Source organism: Theropithecus gelada, chromosome 2 (assembly GCF_003255815.1).
Source record: "Theropithecus gelada isolate Dixy chromosome 2, Tgel_1.0, whole genome shotgun sequence".
In the NCBI taxonomy this organism is placed as follows: Eukaryota; Metazoa; Chordata; class Mammalia; order Primates; family Cercopithecidae; genus Theropithecus; species Theropithecus gelada.
In genome coordinates this window covers 39,342,136-39,362,705 of record NC_037669.1, presented here as the reverse complement: position 1 = coordinate 39,362,705, position 20,570 = coordinate 39,342,136, and the positions used below count along the sequence as shown (strand labels likewise).

General features: G+C 39.5%; 1 protein-coding gene across 1 annotated transcript in view; it reads left to right on the top strand.

Annotated features, from left to right (window-relative positions):
- Positions 1–290: 290 nt before the first annotated feature.
- The window catches only part of TMEM39A (transmembrane protein 39A), a 37,144-nt gene continuing 16,864 nt past the window's right edge, over positions 291–20,570 (top strand). The window contains exons 1-5 of the mRNA XM_025375520.1: positions 291–637; positions 1,821–2,007; positions 8,638–8,860; positions 14,760–14,843; positions 20,357–20,511. Of these exons, the coding sequence (XP_025231305.1) occupies positions 1,895–2,007; positions 8,638–8,860; positions 14,760–14,843; positions 20,357–20,511 (575 nt within the window). The 5' untranslated portion in view covers positions 291–637; positions 1,821–1,894. The remainder of the gene's footprint in view (positions 638–1,820; positions 2,008–8,637; positions 8,861–14,759; positions 14,844–20,356; positions 20,512–20,570) is intronic.

Here is a 20,570-nt window from a genome sequence, read left to right as displayed (position 1 = left end):
CCCTCACTTAGCAATGACGTGACCCTAGGCGACACCTCCTAATCTATACTCATCTGTAAAATGGGGGTGATAACTTGTACATGGTTATTACACGGAGTCCAAGAGACAACAAGAAGGATCAGTAGCACAGTGCCCGCACCTCGTAGCCGCTAGCTGACTGAGGCCAAGGGAGGAAATGCGTTGGCCAATACTGGCCGGAAGGGGCGGGACCGCGAGTCAAGAGGAGCAGGCGAGCCCCACTGCGCAGGTGCAAATGGGAGGGGTTAGCGTGCCGGCTGGTTCCGGGGGCCCACTCGCTGCTGGGGCGGACCGCGGTCGCGTAGCTGACGTCATCGCTGTGCGCTGCCACGTCTGCTCAGCTCCGCGGTAATGGAGGCTGGGGATGGGTGCTGAAGGTACCAGGCTCTGGCTCTAGCTTTAGCTCTGGCACTGGAACTGCCTCGGAGTCTGGGTCTGAGTCTTGCAGCCCGAAGCCTGGACACCTTTTCTTGATTCTCTAGGCGGGGGCTGTCTGCGTGCAAGCAGCTGGTTTGCAGCGTTTCAACGCGGGGAGGGAGTTCCCTTACCTGGGGTCCAGTCTGTAAAGTTGTCGCCGCTTTCTAGGGATCCCGCCCCACCGGCTGGGACTTTTCCATGCGTGAGTATTACTGAGCTGCCGCAAGGTCCGGCTGTCCTGGACCTGCCTCGGCCCTCTTGGATGTGCAGCGGAGACTGCTTTGTCCACTTCTCTGCGGACTTCTCTTTGGGACCAGTCTGTTGAAGTTTGTGGTCTCCTGCAGTCCACCCCACCCCACCCCACCCCACCCCACCCCATACTCTCACCTCTTCCGTCCCAGGTTTTTCCCTGCACTTTTCTTTCCCTTTGCTCGTTAATGGAGCAAGGACCAGCAGCCCCTGCATCCAGCGGTTTGAATGCTTTGTTTCACTTGGGGTTAGTTTACAGCCGAAGGCTGTTAGGAATAGGGAGCACTTGAAAACAAGGGTTTTTCCAGTGTCATCCTTGGGGTTTTAGGTATTGTTTAGGAAACATTGGTATCCGTATTGGCAGAATCATATTTGCCGTAGAATGATGAAAATAACTTTTTTTTTTTTTTTTGTCTCCAGTGAGGATCTTTATCTTTTACTTGCCTCTTAATCTTGCAGTTTCAGTAATTTCTATATGATTTTACACCAGCTTTTCTGGAGCGGACATCCACTTAAAGAGTTACTTTCAATATTTTAACCCTAACATGTAGAGATACCACTTGAACAGTTTTACTTTTAAACCGTTAAGAGAACTACTGGTGCCGTTTCATTCCACTTCCTCAGTCCTGACAACCTCTACAGAACAGGGAACACTTTTTTTTTCACCCACAGTGAAGAAACACACTCAGAACTTAACTTATTCGGATAAGGTCAGATAATATGTGACCATCTGAACTCAACCCATATCCCTTGATAACAAAACCTAACGTTTTATAAAATGCCGATTCTTCTATATTTCAAGGAATTTAATTGTGAAACATTGAGCAGGAAATGTATAAAGTGTGATGTTTCTTGTAAACTTCTGTCTGATTATAGTATCTTACATATGATACAAATCAATTGACGAAAGACACAAATCATGACTTGCCTAAAGCCTAACAGAGCTTAGATCAGAACTTAGGGGTTGACCCATTAGAGTCTGAATGGTCCTTTAATTCGCGTAATGTAGGTAGTAGACACTGGGAACATTCGTTTGAAAATCTTTTGTAAGGCCTGCTCACTCAGTTTTTCTCGTTGTTTTGTTGCCTACTTTAAAAATAGTCTACTGATATTTATATGTTTTTGTTATCGTTCAGAGTTGAAACTGGTTGACAACCATTAACCTGGGTTGCAACTACAGGTGGCACTGGAAGCAGACTGGTTCCTGGACATGCCCGGTGGAAGGAGGGGCCCTAGTCGGCAACAGCTAAGCCGTTCAGCTTTACCTTCTTTGCAGACTTTGGTTGGTGGGGGCTGTGGCAATGGCACAGGCTTGAGAAACAGGTAAAGAAAAAATAAGGCTATATTTAATTTGTAATGTCCTATCATCAGTAAGACGAACATAAAAGTCATCTTGTCATTCAGATATTTGCTTATTGAGATTAATTCTTGACACTGAGGTAGAAATCCTGCCTTTGAAGACAAAATTCAGAATTTCAAAATACTTTGGAGGTAAAAAGATGTGATATGGGGCCCACAAAGTGAAAGCAGTCCCATTCTTTCTTTTGGCTGATCATCTAAATTCTAGTTATCCCCTTTTTATCTATTAGAAGAAGGGAGAAGTGAATGAAAATACAAGGCAAGTGTGATGGTTTATCTACTTATAAGCATTCTTTTTTTAGAGGGCAAATTAAAACTCCCAGCTGAAATTATAAGTCAGATTCCATCAAGGGTTTTAAATTGTCAAAAAATTGTTTGGTCTTAATAAACGTTAGCTGTTTATTAGCTGGGGTAGCTCATGCCATCAGGAGGTTTGATAATGTAGCAGTGCAAAGAGATGCTTTTACCTAATCAAGTATTTGCTCAAGATAATTTCTGCCAGCTAATTTCTCCTTCCTCCCTGAAAAAAGTTTTTCTCTTGCCTTGATTTTAATTTTCAGAGCTAGCAATCAGTACTACTGTGTTTTCAGGCCTATCTGATGGCATTAATGCACTTTTGTTTTCTAGGCCTGACCTTTGCCCTTTTTTTTCCTGACTTTCCAATCCCTCTTCCAATCTTTAAAATTAGTTTTGATCTCATCGTTTCAGTCGAGCTCTCCCTGAAATTCCAGTTTGAAGGGATTTTTCCAGTCTCCGATTCTCATACTAATTTTTAATCCAAGTTTTGTTTATGTATGTATATAGAACTAGTTTATGCTAGAGTATTTTTTACTCTGCTGTTCGTTGGATTTCCTTATTTGAAAAATGGTGATACTGTTTGCATCATAGCAGAGTGTTGAAATAAATGAAGTAGTAAATTGCAGTAACTTTAAAAAACTTGGCCGGGCGCGGTGGCTCAAGCCTGTAATCCCAGCACTTTGGGAGGCCGAGACGGGCGGATCACGAGGTCAGGAGATCGAGACCATCCTGGCTAACGCGGTGAAACCCCGTCTCTACTAAAAAATACAAAAAACTAGCCGGGCGCGGTGGCGGCGCCTGTAGTCCCAGCTACTCGGGAGGCTGAGGCAGGAGAATGGCGTGAACCCGGGAGGCGGAGCTTGCAGTGAGCTGAGATCCGGCCACTGCACTCCAGCCTGGGCGACAGAGCGAGACTCTGTCTCAAAAAAAAAAAAAAAAAACTTTACTGAATTTTACAAATTTTCTACATATATTAAGTATTATTTTATATGTTTAAAAATAAGAAAGAATATGCGAAAATGCTTTTGAAGAAAAGTACTATCTAATATAGGTATTGAGATAAAAGTTGTTTGCTATTTGAGGTACATACCTTAATTTTATTAATATATACTATCAACTTATTGATTCAGTACTTTCAAGTTGTGATAGAAAATCCTAGCTGTCCCTAACTAGGATTCTACCTAGCTAAAAAATTCTAACTTTGCCTCTGTATTAACTCTAGCAGTTCTTTGTACATTCTCTTTGACTTTGGCTTTGAGGATTCCTCTAGATAATTATGTTCTCAGTGAAAAATGTTCTCAGACTGTCCCATGAAATTGCTCTTCAGTGTCTCAGGTGTTGCTGTAGGAGGGCTTAGAAGGGAAAATGGATCAGGCAGGCCTAATAGTCTAGGCTTGAGGTTTCCTAGTCTTCTCTTAATTAGACTGACTTATTTTCCTATGTGTTTTAAATATTAAGATACTATGTAAAATATTATGGGGAAAGGAAAATAAAGTGTTCTGCTATTAAAAAGAACTGAAAGCCAATGAAAATGTCATTTGTAGATGCTTCTGCTTGCACTTGGAGTCTGCAGATGATTTACTGGGAAGAAGTAGGAACATTTGGAAAATACCTGTGCTCTTGACTGGGTTTGGTATTCTTTTCTCTGCCTTCACTGTAGCTCTTCTATCCTGGTATTAGAGGTTCCAACCATGGTTGCTTTAATCTGCCTTTCTCTTCTCCTTTAACATATGTTTATTTAGCAATTAACTTGTGGGGAGGGAGAGAGTGGGTAGAAGAAAGTATTTTCAACATTTTAAAATGAAAGAAATAATTGTTTATGGTTTGAAAAGTTACCAAGATTATTATTATTGAGTGATTATTTTGTGACATGTTTACCTAGAGAAATTGGGAAAAAGAAAGCTTTATATTTGTTTCTTGGTAGGAAGCAAGCAGCTGGAATAATTTGTTATAAAAGACCTGGGGAGGAGGTATAAAAGCATGAAAGAACCAGCAGATAGCTTATAATATAGTTTTAGGAAGGATATATAGAAAGAAGGAGTGTCCAGATGAGGAGAACTCACTTCTGGAGTGTCTGTAGAGTATTGGAGGGAAATAGATAATTGCTTAAGTATTATATGCTTTTGGATGATACATTTGATTCTGCAAGACCGACATAGGTCAACTGGAGAGGAGAGCATTTGCCCCTGTTTGGTAGGTGTTTGTGGTCTGATTGGTGAAGTTAAACTCTAGAATGTCAAGGAGCTAGTTTGGTAACACAGTCAAGATTGAAATTGTAGTTCTTGTCCTGCTTTCCACCTTTAGGGAGCAGGGATTTGTTCTTGCAACAGGGTGTTTAGAGTATTATCCTTTTAAAAAGGGAAGATATATTGTGTATTTCTGGATTTCTTAGAGAGCTCCTGATTGAGGGAGAATCTTATTTGAGAAGAACTGTTTTTTCCTTTGCTTATATATACTTTGTTAATAATATCACCTGAACATGTCCAAATGACCACTGCTTTCCCTATCTCTTCTATTCCTCTTTAGGCCTTTGAATCTTTCTTCCTTCATCCATTTGCTTCCCTAAATTCTGCTGCTTGCTCGCTCCATCAGGCCTGCTGTGTTAACCCTTTCCCACACACAAACTTTATATGCAAGGACAAAACACAGGTGTTCAGCATAAACCACATTGTTTATATAAACAGTTTAGGCACAGTGAGCCATTCTTGTTATTTAGGGAAAGTTTATCTCACTGTAGGGAACTGTTTACTAGTCATGGTTCCCAGATGTAAGCCTTGTAAGCAGGCCTTCCTAAGAGTAGCTATGCTGAACACCTGCTTTCCTTTTGGAAGTCTAGAATTTTGGTACTGCGAGGAAGAAGGTGCCCATGTGGCCAGCCGCCAATAAAAACCCTGGACATCAAGTCTCTAATGAGCTTTCCTGGTTGAATAGCACTTCACATGTGTTGTCACAACTCATTGCTAGAGAATTTATATGGTTTCTGAACAGATTCTTAAATCTGTTTTTTTATATATATATATGTATGTATTTTTGTTTTGTTTTGTTTTTGAGATGGAGTTTTGCTCTTGTTGCCCGGGCTGGAGTGCAATGGTGCTATCTTGGCTCACTGCAACCTCCGCCTCCTGGGTTCAAGCGATTCTGCCTCAGCCTCCCGAGTAGCTGGGATTACAGACATGAGCCACCATACCCGAGTAATTTTGATCCACCCGCTTCGGCCTCCCGAAGTGCTGGGATTACAGGTGTGAGCCACTGCGCCCAGCCCTATTTTTAATATTCTATTAGAGGAATAACACTTAAATTTGTTCCTAAATAATACCTCTGTGACTGATTTTCTGAGATATATTGACTAAATCTGTTTATTTTAGTTTTAAAAATGATCATATCTCTTCTCAAGTTTTCAACTTTATAGATCAGATAGAGAAGACATAATCTCATAGATTCTTTTTATATTTATATAGGAGTACTTTTTTTCCACTGATGCGCCACATCTCTAGATCTCATTTATTTTATTTATTTATTTTTATTTCTTTATTTTTGAGGCAGAGTCTTGTTCTGTCACCAGGCTGGAGTGCAGTGGCACAATCTCGGCTCATTGCCATGTCTGCCTCCTTGGTTCAGGCAATTCTCGTGCCTTAGCCTCCCGAGTAGCTAGGATTACAGGCACATGCCACCGCACCCAGCTAATTTTGTATTTTTAGTAGAGACAGGGTTTCACCATGTTGGCCAGGCTGGTCTCAAACTCCTGACCTCGTGATCCGCCTGCCTCAGCCTCCCAAAGTGCTGGGATTACAGGCATGAGCCACTGCACCCAGCCAGATCTCGTTTTATTTGACTTTGGTCTCTTTGTTTTCTGGTTTGACGTTTAATAGTCAAAGCTGTATAGAGTATGACAAGTGTAGGTCTTTTCTACTTTGTTTTGAATATCTTTTTTGAGGCCTAGCATTTTATTGACTTTGTTAATGGTAAAAACACGTTTGTCTGCTTCACTTGGGAAAAATTCTGTAAGAACCTTTTAACCATTAAGTCATAACAAGTAATTTAGCATGTGTTCCCCCTTAGCGTATTTTTGACTGAAGGGAAGTAAGAATTTTTAGTTTGTCTGGAGTAGAGGCTCGTAACCTTGTAACTTCTCATCAGAGTTTTTAATTTCATAAATCAACTGGAGTGAGGGAGTAGATTGGCTTCTTGTTGTAATCCTCTTCATGCAAGTCTACCAACTTGTAAACTTCAGAGGCTGCCTTTCGTGTTGTGTTTTGTGGAATGGTGCCTTCTGGAGTTTTTACAGTGCTGTGGCCCACCTCAAAGACTGGTTTGTGATTGAGCAGGTATGGTTCTGAGACCTACTGGTGGTTCACAATGTATTACTTGGTAGGCTTGTTCTATTGGAGTATACTCTGGGAATGAGAAGAAGAAACTTATAATTTTTTCCATACCCTCCTCCACCAGTTCCTGTTCTTCCCTTCTAGGTCTTCTGAGTTTCTGCCATAGTATTCTTAACTGTTCAGAATGAGCAGAGTTCATATTCCCATGAGTCACTTAAAGTACTGTAAGTGCTACATACCAATTTCTATATTTGGAAATTTTAGAGTAGAATGGTAACGCTAGTTTTGTTCCTTCTCTCAAATCTTCTTTGGAAGTATCTAAGCCAAGCTTCTTTTCTTTGGTCTGTAAATAACAGTAGACCCTTAGATCTCTGTAAGTATTCCCAGGCATATAAACAAAGGAAACTTTTCTCCTACTTCCATCTTATACCTTTAGATAGCCTGGCTATTTCTAATCTGTAAAAGAGCATGGAAGAAAGAACAATAAGAAGATAGGGATTAAAATATCTGCATCTTTTTGTGTTTTAAGGGATATCTCTTTTTCATAACTATATTGGTCTACTGCCTTCTCAACCTAAAGATACATATTTGCAGTGAACTAAGAAGAGTATAGTCTCTGTTCTTAAGATTATGATCTGGTAGACAACACATAGATGTATACAAAAAATTATGTAACAATGTGAAAAGTGTAGTAATAAAGGTATAGTTAAGTATTATGGTGGCACAGAGGAGAGATGAATCAGTTTTGATGGAGTAGAATAAGCTTCACAGAGAATGTGTTTGAGTGGCTTAAAATCTTGAAGAAGGAGTAAAAAAAGTTTTGAAGGATTTTGTCAGTAAATATGTATGTGAGAAGTTAAGGAAGGTGATTATGGAAGGTGATTAGTACATTTAAAGGGAGTAACATATGCAAAAGAAGAGCATGTATGTTCCAGAAAGCAAATAGCATAAGTATCATATAGGGTACATGTGAAGGAGTGATGAGGTGAAACTAGTCTGTTAAGCTGAGGGACCTCATAGGGCTACTAAAAATTTTTGGCTGTTACCCCACTATTAGTAGAGAGCCATTAAATGTTTTTAGGTAAGAGTAACACTATTAAGAGTTTTACCTTAGAAAGATCCCTGAAAACAGGTTGGAGAGTTTGGTGAAAGTGGAATTGAGTATAGGAGGATTACTGCGGTAGTTTAGATGAAAATAGTAAATGCTTGAACTAAAGCAAATGAGATTAAAGAGGAAGGTACAGTTTGGACAAAGTTTTATAAAGTGGAATCTAGGAGATTTAGAGAGTGATTGGACATTGAGAGGCAGAAGAAAAGTTTTTTTTGTTTTTGTTTTTGTTTTTTTTTGAGAATGGAGTGCAGTAGTGGGTTCTCAGCTCACTGCAACCTCCGCCTCCCAGGTTCAAGCGATTCTCCTGCCTCAGCCTCCCAAGTAGCTGTAATTACAGGTGTCCACCACCATGCCTGGCTAATTTTTGTATTTTTAGTAGAGACAAGGTTTCGCCATGTTGGTCAGGCTGGTCTTGAACTCGTGACCTCAGGTGTTCCGCCCGCCTTGGCCTCCGAAAGTGCTGGGATTACAGGCGTGAGCCACCGTGCCTGGCCAAGAAAAGTTTTAATATGACTCCCAGGTTTCTGATGTGGGTAGCTAACTGAGTGGGCCATGAACTAAGGTCAGAACTATAAGAGGGAAGAACACAGATGTCCAGTAGAGATTTGAATAATGTGTCTGTAATTTAGCAGTGAGCTCTATGGTGAGAAATTATAGTCTTCATCATGTAGGAAATAATGGAGGCCATAGCTGCATCTTAGATCACTGACAATGTGTGAAGGGAGAAGGTAAGAGGATCCCAGGAAGGAGTCTTGCAGGGAAAGCCAACAGTGAAGGGATAGATGGAGGAGACAGCAGGAGCCCTTTATGTTCTGTGACAGTGGAGGTTATGACCATTGAGTTAACCATAGTTTTCTCTTTCAGGAATGGTAGTGCTATTGGCCTTCCAGTCCCACCTATCACAGCCTTAATCACCCCAGGTCCTGTTCGTCATTGCCAAATTCCTGACTTGCCTGTGGATGGGAGCCTACTCTTTGAATTCCTTTTTTTCATCTACCTGTTGGTTGCTCTCTTCATTCAGTACATCAACATTTATAAAACAGTGTGGTGGTATCCTTACAATCATCCTGCTTCTTGTACGTCACTGGTAAGTCTTACTCAGCCTTTAAGTTCTTCATGTTAGTTACCCAAGAAACTACCTGGAAAGCTTTCTGTAGAAATTGTTTTTCTTAGTAATTTTTCTTTCAATAAAATGTTTTTTTCTAGACCACAGATTACTTTCAGAAATAAAATTTCATAAGATTGTTAAAATATAAGTACTATCAGGGGAAGTAAAAATGTAAATGAAAATGCAGAAAACATTTAAATAATTTATTATAATATCACAGAAAGGTTTTGGTATTTAGTTTTCTCTACACCATTTTAAATTTGTAAGTATAAGGTGTCAGTGTTACTACATTCTAACAACTCTACCCTTTTAATGGCTGAATTAGGATAATGGTAGCTTCTGTAACAAATAAACTCTGAGGCAGTTGTCCTGGTTGCCAGGAGTTCTTCCATGTGATCAATCAGGGGACCGAAGCTGATGGAGATTCTATTGTCTTCCACCATGTGACCTCTAAGGTGGTTGTGACCCATCCCTGTCAGCCAGAAGGGGAAAGAGCTTAGGGCAATGTAAAGGAGAGTTTCTTATGGGCCAGGCTTGCATCATTTCCACACATGTCCACTCCTAACTACAAGAGAAACTAAATATAGTCCTTTAGCAGGGTACATAGTGAACTTAAATAAAATTGGGTTCTGTCACACAAGTGAAGTTGAGAAATTGGCTGTCTTTGGTGAGGTACATAAAAATATATTGTAGATTTCTTCTGTTCTCTTTCCATTTATTAAGAGCACCATGATAGGCCAGGCGCGGTGGCTCACACCTGTAATCCCAGCACTTTGGTAGGCCGAGGCAGGCAGATCACGAGGTCAGGAGATCAAGACCTGGCTGACACGGTGCAACCCTGTCTCCACTAAAAATACAAAAAATTAACCGGGCATGGTGGCGGGTGCCTATAGTCCCAGCTACTCGGGAGGCTGAGGCAGGAGAATGGCGTGAACCTGGGAGGCGGAGCTTGCAGTGAGCTGAGACCGAGCCATTGCACTCCAGCCTGGGCAACAAAGCGAGACTCCGTCTCAAAAAAAAAAAAAAAAAAAAGAGTACCGTGATAGTCTTGATGCAGAGAAGGTTCACCATAGATGGATATATAAAAAAAATATTGGTAAGGCCTGGGCATGGTGGCTCATGCCTATAATCCCAGCACTTTGGGAGGCGAAGGCAGGAGGATTGCTTGAGCCTAAAATTTGAGACCAGCCTAGGCGACATAGTGAGACTTTGTCTCTACAAAAAATAAACAAAAGTAGCTGGGCTTGGTAGTGCACACTTGTGGTCCTGGCTTCTGGGGAAGCTGAAGTGAGAGGATTGCCTGAGCCTGGGAGATAGAGACTGCAGTAAGCTACGATTGTGGCCACCATACTCCAGCTTGGGTGACAGAATAAGACCCTGTCTCAAAAAAAAAAAAAGAAAAAAGAAAAAAAAATAAAATTTAAAAATGTAAGTATATGTATTGTTAAGGCTAGTCAGATGACTTGACGGATAGGTTGTTGGCAATGGCAGATTTGAATGGGTGATAGAGATATGCTCTAGGCAAAAGAAGACTATTGTCTTCTTATATATGTGTTTGGGACTAATAAAGATTAGAAAGCCTTCCTAGCCTGGTGAACATAGAAAGGAAATGTGGGCCAAAATCCTTAAGATAGTATGGAAAGAGAATAAAAATTTTTGTTTTAAATATTTGTATCATTTGGTTGTTCCTGGTATTAACTATTAAGAATTTTCTTGCTATATTGACCTTCTGTCTACTTAATATCATGTGATAAGAATGTCAGTTTCTGTATTGGAAAATTGCAATGATTTAGTGCCAATTTTTTTTTAATAGTCTTTCTTTCTTACCCGGATTATGAGCTTATTGAGTGTAGGAACTGTACTTTGTTCATCCTTTTTGGCCATGGTGTTTTAAAGAGAAGAAGTTGGATTAGATATTCTTTAAGGCCTTTTCCACGTATATATTTATATAAATAAATACTCACTGTCTTAACAGTGTCAGTAACAAACACACATTAAAATATTTAGTAGATTCTTCTTTTTTTTTTTTTTTTTTTTTTTGAGATGGAGTCTCGCGCTCTGTCGCCCAGGTTGGAGTGCAGTGGTGCAGTCTCAGCTCACTGGAAGCTCCGCCTCCCAGGTTTATACCATTCTCCTGCCTCAGCCTCCCGAGTAGCTGAGACTACAGGCGCCTGCCCTCATGCCCGGCTACCTTTTTTTTTTTTTGTATTTTTAATAGAGACGGGGTTTCACAGTGTTAGCCAGGATGGTCTCAATCTCCTGACCTCGTGATCCGCCCGCCTTATCCTCCCAAAGTGCTGGGATTACAGGTGTGAGCCACTGTGCCTGGCCAATATTTAGTAAATTCTTTACAAGTATTATCTCATTTACTCTTTATAAAAATGAGTAGGTACCATTATATGACTCCCATTTTATAAATGAATGTAAGACCTATAAACTGGTTCAAAAATCACATAGTGGCATAGTGAGTGCCCAAGTCCAGACCAATCTACTGTGCTTTACTTCTTGTTTTAGTCCTATATTTATTCCGTAAGTTCTTTTTGGGTAGTTCATTATAAAATTTCTATTTGGTTTGACATTCCCCTGGAAACTTCTCATGTGTTGAATTTTCAGTGTCATCAAAGAGTTCTTTGCCCAGTGTAACATATCTGACTATAGCTCTTTAGAAAGTTACCTACAAATACTGCCTTGAAACAGAGGAAGCCAGTGTTCTTGTCATAATCAGGAACGTGCTGCTACAGCTGCTGACTCCAGAATTAATGCTTCCTTTGCTTTGACCCTTACCACCAAAAATGGATGCCTTTTGCTACCTTTTCCCCTAACTTCACTCACTTCTGAATTCAAGTTTTATATGATGCCTGTGGTTGACAGAACCGAAATCATATCTAGAGTCTGAGTGCAAGAAAGTTTGGAAATGTCATTTTTAGCTTTCCAGCCTCTGCAATAGAGGAACGCACACTTAACGGAGGTTGTAGAGTAGATTGGCTCATTTATCTGATGCACATAATCTTTGCTAACACAAAGCTTAAAATTGGGTTGTGAAGCCAAGAGTAACATGTGAAATAGCATATATGAGTTTAGCCTGTGAATCTCAAAGGAGCCTGTATCAGTGAGTTGTTCAAAGATAGAATGGACTGCTGGAGGTCAAGTTATTTTCCATCACTGAAGGTATTGAAGCGTGGAAGGTGCTTACCTGACCAGGAGGCTCTAGCAAGGACTTCTGTCCCAAATATCTGGTCTGTCTTTTAAGTTTTCTTCGATTATGAGTGTCTGGGTCAGACACTCATAATAAATTTGTCAGATTTATATATTAGGTTTTTATTTTTCCATTCCAAGATCTTAATATCAAAAAGAAAATGTGGACACCTGAATATGTGAAGTATTCTAGCTGTCAACCAATTAACTGAATGAGTCTTAACCCTAAGAAACATAAAAGCTAGACGTAATAAATTATTCAGAATAGGAATAGAGGGCTCTGATTAATCAAATATTCTGGGTTACAAAGAGTTAATCATAACCACATTACCATGTTCATTGATTTGGTTATAACATGATTTGCTTAACAAAAAGATGTATTAGGCACTTAAATATTTTGATTTTTTTTTTGAGACGGAGTTTCACTCTGTCACCAGGCTGGAGTGCAGTGGTACGACTTCTGCTCACTGCAACTTCCAACTCCCTGGTTCAGCAATTCTCCTGCCTCAGCCTCCCAAGTAGCTACGATTACAGGCATGCGCCACCATGCCCAGCTAATTTTTGTATTTTTAGTAGAGGCAGGGTTTCACCATGTTGGCCAGGATGGTCTTGATCTCCTGACCTCATGATCTGCCCGCCTTGGCCTCCCAGATTGCTGGATTACAGGCGTGAGTCACTGCACCTGGCCAATGTTTTGATTTTTAAAAATGTCTTAGATGGACTGGTGATGCATTAATAAGACCCAGACATTAGCCAGGGGTTGAGTGAATCTGCGTGCATTATTTTGGAGGAATAGGGTGAGCAGGGAGAAGTCCCAAAAATAGGAGGGGATAAATACTGTTAGAATCCATAATACTTAGAGAGGGAGAAAAGGAAATGATCTAAGGAGTGGCAAACCACTCTGTTGACATTCTGACTGTTCTGTCTCTAAAATGTATACTCAATTTGGCCACTTCATTCCATCTCCATTGCTACTCACCCTGTTCAGTCTGTGATCATTTTTCACTTGAATTAAAAGCAAGAGCTTCTTAACTATCTTGCCCCACTATAATAATTATCTTACTCCAGCCTTCTTGCTGCCTTTTAGACACACTGGGCATATATTTTCCTGTCTTAGGGCTTTTGTGATTGCTTTTTCTTCTGTCTGGGGCCCTTTGTCCCCAGAGCTTGAAATGCCGGGTGCCTTTTTGTCATTCAGCTCTCAGCCCAAATGCCATCCTCTCAGGGATAGCCTCCCTAACCACCAATTTAAATGGGCTCTGCACCTCCTTCTTAGTCATTATTTGTTCCTGTTTTATTTCTTACAAGCAGTTTTAACCATTTAAAATGCTTTTGTTGGGAGCTTGTTTATTGTCGTTACTTGCCCTGCTTCTCCAAACAAATTTATTGAAGATATGGGTTTAGCTGCCATAACAGGGTGACTAAAACAAAATAGAAACTTATTTCCCTATTTAATAAAAGTTTAGGTGGATGATATAACATCAGCATGGCGACTCTTTGTATATATTGCTCTTCCATCCCCAATATACTTCTTCCAAACCATGGTCCATGGTAGTTACTCCAACTCCAGTTGTCATACCTGACCAGCAGGAAGGAGAAAGAAAAGAGAAAAGGGGACAGCTCCTTTTAGAAGAATATGGCTTAGAAGTTGTGCCTATTACTTTTTCACTCATCCCTTGGCTAAAAGTAGTTTTTGCAAGGGAGGCTGGAAAATAAACCTTTAGTTGGCTAGGAGTCAGTGCCTAGTTAAATTTTATGGTGATGCAGAAGGAATGAATAGTAATCTCTGCCATTTCCTTTCCCTCTCGCACCACAGTGGAAAGTAAGACAGGAGAGCAGGAACCTTGGCTGTCATCTTCCACGCTGTATCTTTAGTGTGAAGGAGAGTACCTGGCACATTGTGGATGCTATGTATAGATTTATTAAATTAAGTAATTGAGAAATTTAACATTTCATTCTGGAAGGAATTGTGGAAACCTATAGACCTTTTGATCATCAAAATGAAAATACATCCTGATTTTGGTGGTTCCTGGGATATTGTTGCTAAAGACTTTTCATTTGCTTATTACCACAGTTATATATACAGATCTAGACCTAGAAGGAACTGTAGACAGCATCTAGGTAAATGCTGTTATTTTATAGAAGAGACCAAATGTAAGGCCTACTTCTAAATCAAACTAGAGAGAAACACTAAATGAGTATAATTGATGTACCATCTACTAGAGAGTTTAGTAGACGCCCAATTAGATTAACGTAAGCTTGCATAAGAGACCAACAACAGAAACTTCTGAAGACTGTGAATCCCAACTGATCTATTAACTTTAAGACATTATAAATATAATATTTTATATAAATTATTCTTGCCATAATTCTGCAGGTTATAACTTGTTAACTCAAAGCTGCAATCTTTACCTTTTAGTACAGTAATACTTTTGAAAAGGGAGAAGAATACATTCCAGGTAGTTTAAAATAGTGTTTAAAAACTTAAAGCAATTTGTTGTGAAAGGAGAAGTAGAAGGTACATAGTCTGTTCAAGATCTCTCATATTCCCATAATCTGTAAGGGTGTGGTGATCTAAGGAAGATCTTTTCAGGGATAAACCTCTATTCTTGTAGTAGTGCCAGCTGAATACACATCATATTTCTTTCTGATGTAGTTATTTAGTTATTTATTTCTGTTGTAGAATTTTCATCTCATTGATTATCATCTGGCAGCATTCATCACAGTGATGCTTGCGAGGAGGCTTGTATGGGCTCTCATCTCAGAGGTAACAGTTCATTCACTGTATTCTATCACATGTAGCTAGAGTTAGTTACTAGAATGGGTGCAGGTTGAAAATGTGACCAGTCCCAATTTAATAAAACAGTAAATTGCTTTACTCCCATGTGAGTTCTGCCAGTACTTTAAAAAAGGTTTCCCTGCAATGTAATTTTTTAAAATTCAAGTGTCAAAAACTGTTAGAAAATTCATTTGTAGGGTCGGAGCTTGTGTTCTGTTTCTGAGTTTTTCAGTACAATTTAAAAAATTTAAATAGTTTCAGTAAAAATAGGATGAATGTCAGGTAACTGTTAATATGAAGTATTATCTGTACACATACAGTTGTACCTAAAACATTCAGTTCCAGATAATATTCACTTGATACTGTTTATATATACCATTTGAGAAGATTGTTAGCAAGAAACATTTATTTGAGTTTCTTAGAATTTTTAAAAAGCAGTGACTTATCAGAATTTGTATAGGATTAATCTGAAGATTAGAATCTAAGTTTAGTGAGCAGAATGACAAAGAATAAGAATATTAAATGATCTTTTTAAAATTAAAAGTTGTTGACAGAGCTAGCCATTGGTATCATTTTTCTTTTCTTTTCTTTTTTTTTGAGATGGAGTTTCGCTCTTATTGCCAAGGCAGGAGTGCAGTGGCACAATCTCGGCTCACCACAACCTCTGTTTCCTGGGTACAAGCGATTCTCCTGCCTCAGCCTCCCAAGTAGCTGGGATTACAGGCATGCACCAGCACGCCTGGCTAATTTTGTATTTTTAGTGGAGATGGAGTTTCTCCATGTTGGTCAGGCTGGTCTCGAACTTCCGACCTCAGGTGATCCACCTGCCTCAGCCTCCCAAAGTGCTGGGATTATAGGCATGAGCCACCGCGCCTAGCCTCATTTTTCATATATTTGTAAATCCCAATGAGGCAGGGAAATGTGCTTTCTTAAAATATTGTTATCTTGTGCCCTGTGATTACAAAAACAAAAAATGTTAATTTAGCTGAAGTAGCTAATGATTTTAATCTTGGAATTTATAATTCAGTGTGAAATTTTAAATGAATAGTTACTATAATCACAAATAATTGAGAGTCAACTTGTTTTTCCCAAAACATATGTGGAAAGTCTGTGTGTGTAAGCTCTGATTTTCAGGAGCCCTATTTCTGGAAGCAGAGTAATTGGAAATACTAAGTCAAGATCTGAAAACCATTTGAAGTTAACCAAAAAGCACGGGTAGTAGGATTGCTTGTTTTTCACAGTAGGAACGTCTGTTTATAATCTTTTCTTTCAGAGTTTTTATTTAGAGGATGAAAATAGAAACTCACTTTTTAGTATATTGAGAAAGCGTGTTCTTTCTTTAGAGGATCTCAATGGAATTTTATGTTTTCATTTGTTAAAATAGGAAATGATTCTGTTTCATCCCTTCAGTTACTTGGAAATGGCTGCTTGTACCTGTCCAGTTAGTATGCCCAGTTCGTGTGTAACCCTTCAAAACTGGGGTTTCTACCTTGTTGCTGCAAAGATTATAACTTGAATGACCTAAAAGTAGTATAGCAGCTTTTGCATAGCCTTACTTGGAATAGGCTTGCAATTTTTTTTTTTTTTTTTGAAATGGAGACTCGCTCTGTCACCCAGGTTGAAGCGGGAGCGCAGTGGCGCCATCTCAGCTTATGCAACCTCTGCTTCCCAGGCTCAGGTGATTCTCCTGCCTCAGTCTCCCTCCTGAGTAGCTGGGATTACAGGCACCCACCACCATACCCAGCTAATTTTTGTGTTTTTAGTAGAGACAGGGTTTCACTATGTTGGCCAGGCTGGTCTCGAACTTCTGGTCTGAAATGATCCACCCACCTTGGCCTCCCAAAGTGCTGGTATTACAGGCATGAGCCACCATGCCTGGCCAAGGCTTGCAGTTTTTAATGGGAACAGAATACTTAAGCTAAATTTAAACATAGTTTTATCAAAGTTTTAATTCTGTAACTTAATTTTCATCAGGAAGGGAATGTTTAAATAATTTTGGTACATCTACATAATGGAATAGCATACAGCCATTGAAAACATAAAGATGTGTTTATGTATTGACCTCCAGGGTGTTAAGTGAAAAAAGCAAGGTGCAGAACAGTGTTTAAAATGAGACAGGAGTGGCCAGGCATGGTGGCTCATGCCCCCGTAATCCCAGCACTTTGGGAGGCCGAGGCGGGCGGATCACGAGGTCAGGAGATCGAGACCATCCTGGCTAACATGGTTAAACTAAAAATACAAAAAATTAGCCATGTGTGGTGGCGGGCGCCTATAGTCCCAGCTACTCAAGAGGCTGAGGCAGGAGAATGGCATAAACCCGGGAGGCGCAGCTTGAAGTGAGCCGAAATCGTGCCACTGCACTCCAGCCTGGGCAACAGAGCAAGACTCCATCTCAAAAAAAAAATTAATAAATTAGGAGGAGGGAACAAAATGTATTTGCTTATATATGAATAAATTGTTTCCAGAAGGACACACAAACTAATAACAGTTGCACAGTTGGTGGCTAGGAGACAGGATCAGCAGGTGGGAAGCTTTTCACTACAAGCACTGTTACATGTTTTGTGTTTTGAGTGATGTGAATGTATTACCTATTCAAAAATTTAAAATAAGAGCTCTATAGTGATTTTCTTCCTAAAATATCTAAATTAGATGGATAAAACCTATCATAAATCATCTTTCCTTCCTTCCATTAAAATATGTTTTCCTCCTTTGTTTGCATATATCACAGAAAGGGTCCCTACCCTGAGAAAGATCAATAATATTAAAGGAGAGGCTGCTGGTAATTAATTCATAAACGGAAATGCTATTCAGAGAGGACTACCTCTCCATGTAGGTAGAGTCTGTTTATTCACCTCCAGGCCAGCTCTGCCTGTTCACCTCCAGGCTAACTCTACTTACGTACTTGCTTCACAAGATTAGAAATAAATTTAGCTGTTCTTTTACCAACCTGAAGCAACTTTCTTTTTAAAAATTATTTTTCTAAATAGGAAAGTAGTATATTTTATTGAAAAAAAATTTGGAAAACACTAAAATATAAAGCAGGGACAGTTAAAAATTGCTCACAGTCTCATTATTGAAGACCACTTTTTTTGCGGGATGGAGGGCAGACAGAGTTTTGCTCTTGTTGCCCAGGCTGTAAATGGCATGATCTTGACTCACTGCAACCTCTGCTTCCTGGGTTCAAGTGATTCTCCTGCCTCAGCCTCCCAAGTAGCTGAGATTACAGGCGCCCACCACCATGCCCAGATAATTTTTGTATTTTTAATAGAGACCGGGTTTCACCATGTTGGCCCAGCTGGTCTCAAATTCCTGACCTCAGGTGATCCACCTGCCTCTGCCTCCCAAAGTGCTGGGTTTACAGGTGTGAGCCACCTCACCTGGCCAAAGACTGCATTTTGCTGTATTTTCTCCTGATCTTCGTATGCATATGAAGATTTTATATTTACATTTATTTTAATATATTTGAGAATTATTTGTATACAGTTTCATATCCTGTACTTTAAAATTAACATAATGTTACGAATATTTTTCTGCCCTTCACCTAGCGAACTCTTGCTTATCCTTTAGGTCTCAGCTTAAATATCATTTACTAACACAAGCTGTCTCTAGAATAGGATCTCCTGTTGTTTACTTTCCATAGCAGCCTACTCTTCCTATAGCACTCATTACAATTATAAAAATGATTAGATATAAGTTTAATATTTGTTTTTCTTGGTTAGTCAGCTTCATCAACACAGGGGTTTTGTTTGTCTTGGTTACCACTGTGCCTCTAGGACCCGGTAAAGGGTCTGTCACATATAGCACAGTGATTAGCAGCTTGGGCTCTGGAATAAGGCAAAATTAATCAACAAATCCAAGCTCTGTGCTCTGGTGACATTGGGCAGAAGCAGTGTTTTTTATTTCTAACCCTGAACTTTTGAAAAGGAGGTAATGGAGTAACTCCAATAGCTTAAGTAACTTTACTAAGCTTTGATTTGTGAGGTAAATTGGCATGAAGGTATGTATCAGGGGAGTTATGTGAAGCTGTGCGCCAGGCTATGGCTGAGAACAGCTTGAGCCATAGTTTGAGGCTTAAGCCGTTCATTATGGCATTTATTTAACTGCTTTTTTGCATTTTAAAGTAAGTATATATTACATATATATGCTCTCTCTCTATATATGGTATTCAGTGTACAGTATATTGCATATATGTTATAGGTACTCCATAATATGATCTGTAAACTAAGAAACGGGTATGTAGGAGGAAACTGAAAAGCTCCTATCCCCTACCATGTACTGTTGACTCTAGATTTTTTTTTCTCCTTTCTGGTTTCCAACACTGCTCTCTTAGAGGTTATGGGGATCCTCCATTTTCCCCTACATTTTGCTCATTCTCTTCTCCCTAGTTAATTTGGAAAGAAAATAGCATTGCAGAGTAAGTTATGACAAGTACTTACTATAGTTAGTCGGTTTTAAAGATTTGCAATTGAAGAAGCATATTTGAATAGCTGTGATAAAAAGAATTGGAAGTGATTATGCATTATTTCCATGTTTGCAAAAGTTAAAAAAGAAACTTATTTATATAGGGATCTGTCAGAGAAGATTAGATTATTTTTTGAAACTTCACTCATTTATTAAACATTAATTCACCAAGCAGATTAGAAGTGAGGATTCAAAGAAAAATAAAAATATCGTTACTGCTGTTGAGGCCCTTCTAGTTTAGTGGGAAGTAAGACAGATAAATTAGTGGCTCTCCATGTTTATGTACATAAAAAATCAGGCTGGGCACAGTCGCTCACGCCTGTAATCCCAGCACTTTGGGAGGTGGATGGATCATAAGGTCAGGAGTTCAAGCCAATCCTGGTCAACAAGGTAAAACTCTGTCTCTACTAAAAATACAAAAATTAGCTGGACATGGTGGTGCATGCCTGTAATCCCAGCTACTCAAGAGGCTGAGGTAGGAGAATCGCTTAAACCCGGGAGGCGGAGGTTGCAGTGAGCCAAGATTGAGCCACCGCACTCCAGCCTGGGCGACGGCAACAGAGCGAGACTTCGTCACACACAAAAAAATTAAAAAATAAATAAATAAATACATAAATAAATCACTGGTTAAGTTGTTAAAATATAGGTTGCTTGACTTTATTCCTTATCCCTGGAGAGGGAAGTTGTTAGGAGTTTACATGTCCAATTAGTAGCCCAGGTCATTCTGATGGAACAAAATAAACGATTCGTGGAACATACTTTGAGAAGCTTCAATGTAAACAAATTAGATGATATAATAAGACCTTAAAAGAGGTCTGTAGATGGCACTATCGGGTGCAAGAAGGAAACAGCTGTGCCTGGAGAAGTCTGAATTTTCAATTATTATGAAGATAAGGTGGGATGGAGCAGTTTTTCTTTTATTTCATTTTTTAAAGACACATTTTAGCTTCCACTGAACCTATTAAGTTCTTACTTGAATCACACTACTTTTGAAGAAGATCATTTATAAAATGTTCCTTTTGGTTCTTCCAAACTTTCAGGCTACTAAGGCAGGTGCAGCATCAATGATTCACTACATGGTTCTGATATCAGCTCGCTTGGTACTACTCACTTTGTGTGGATGGGTACTTTGTTGGACCCTCGTCAATCTCTTTCGAAGCCATTCAGTCCTCAATCTCCTTTTCCTTGGCTACCCGTGAGTACTCCAGTTTTACCATTCATTAGTAGATCTTAAGAAATACTTTGGTCATGTAA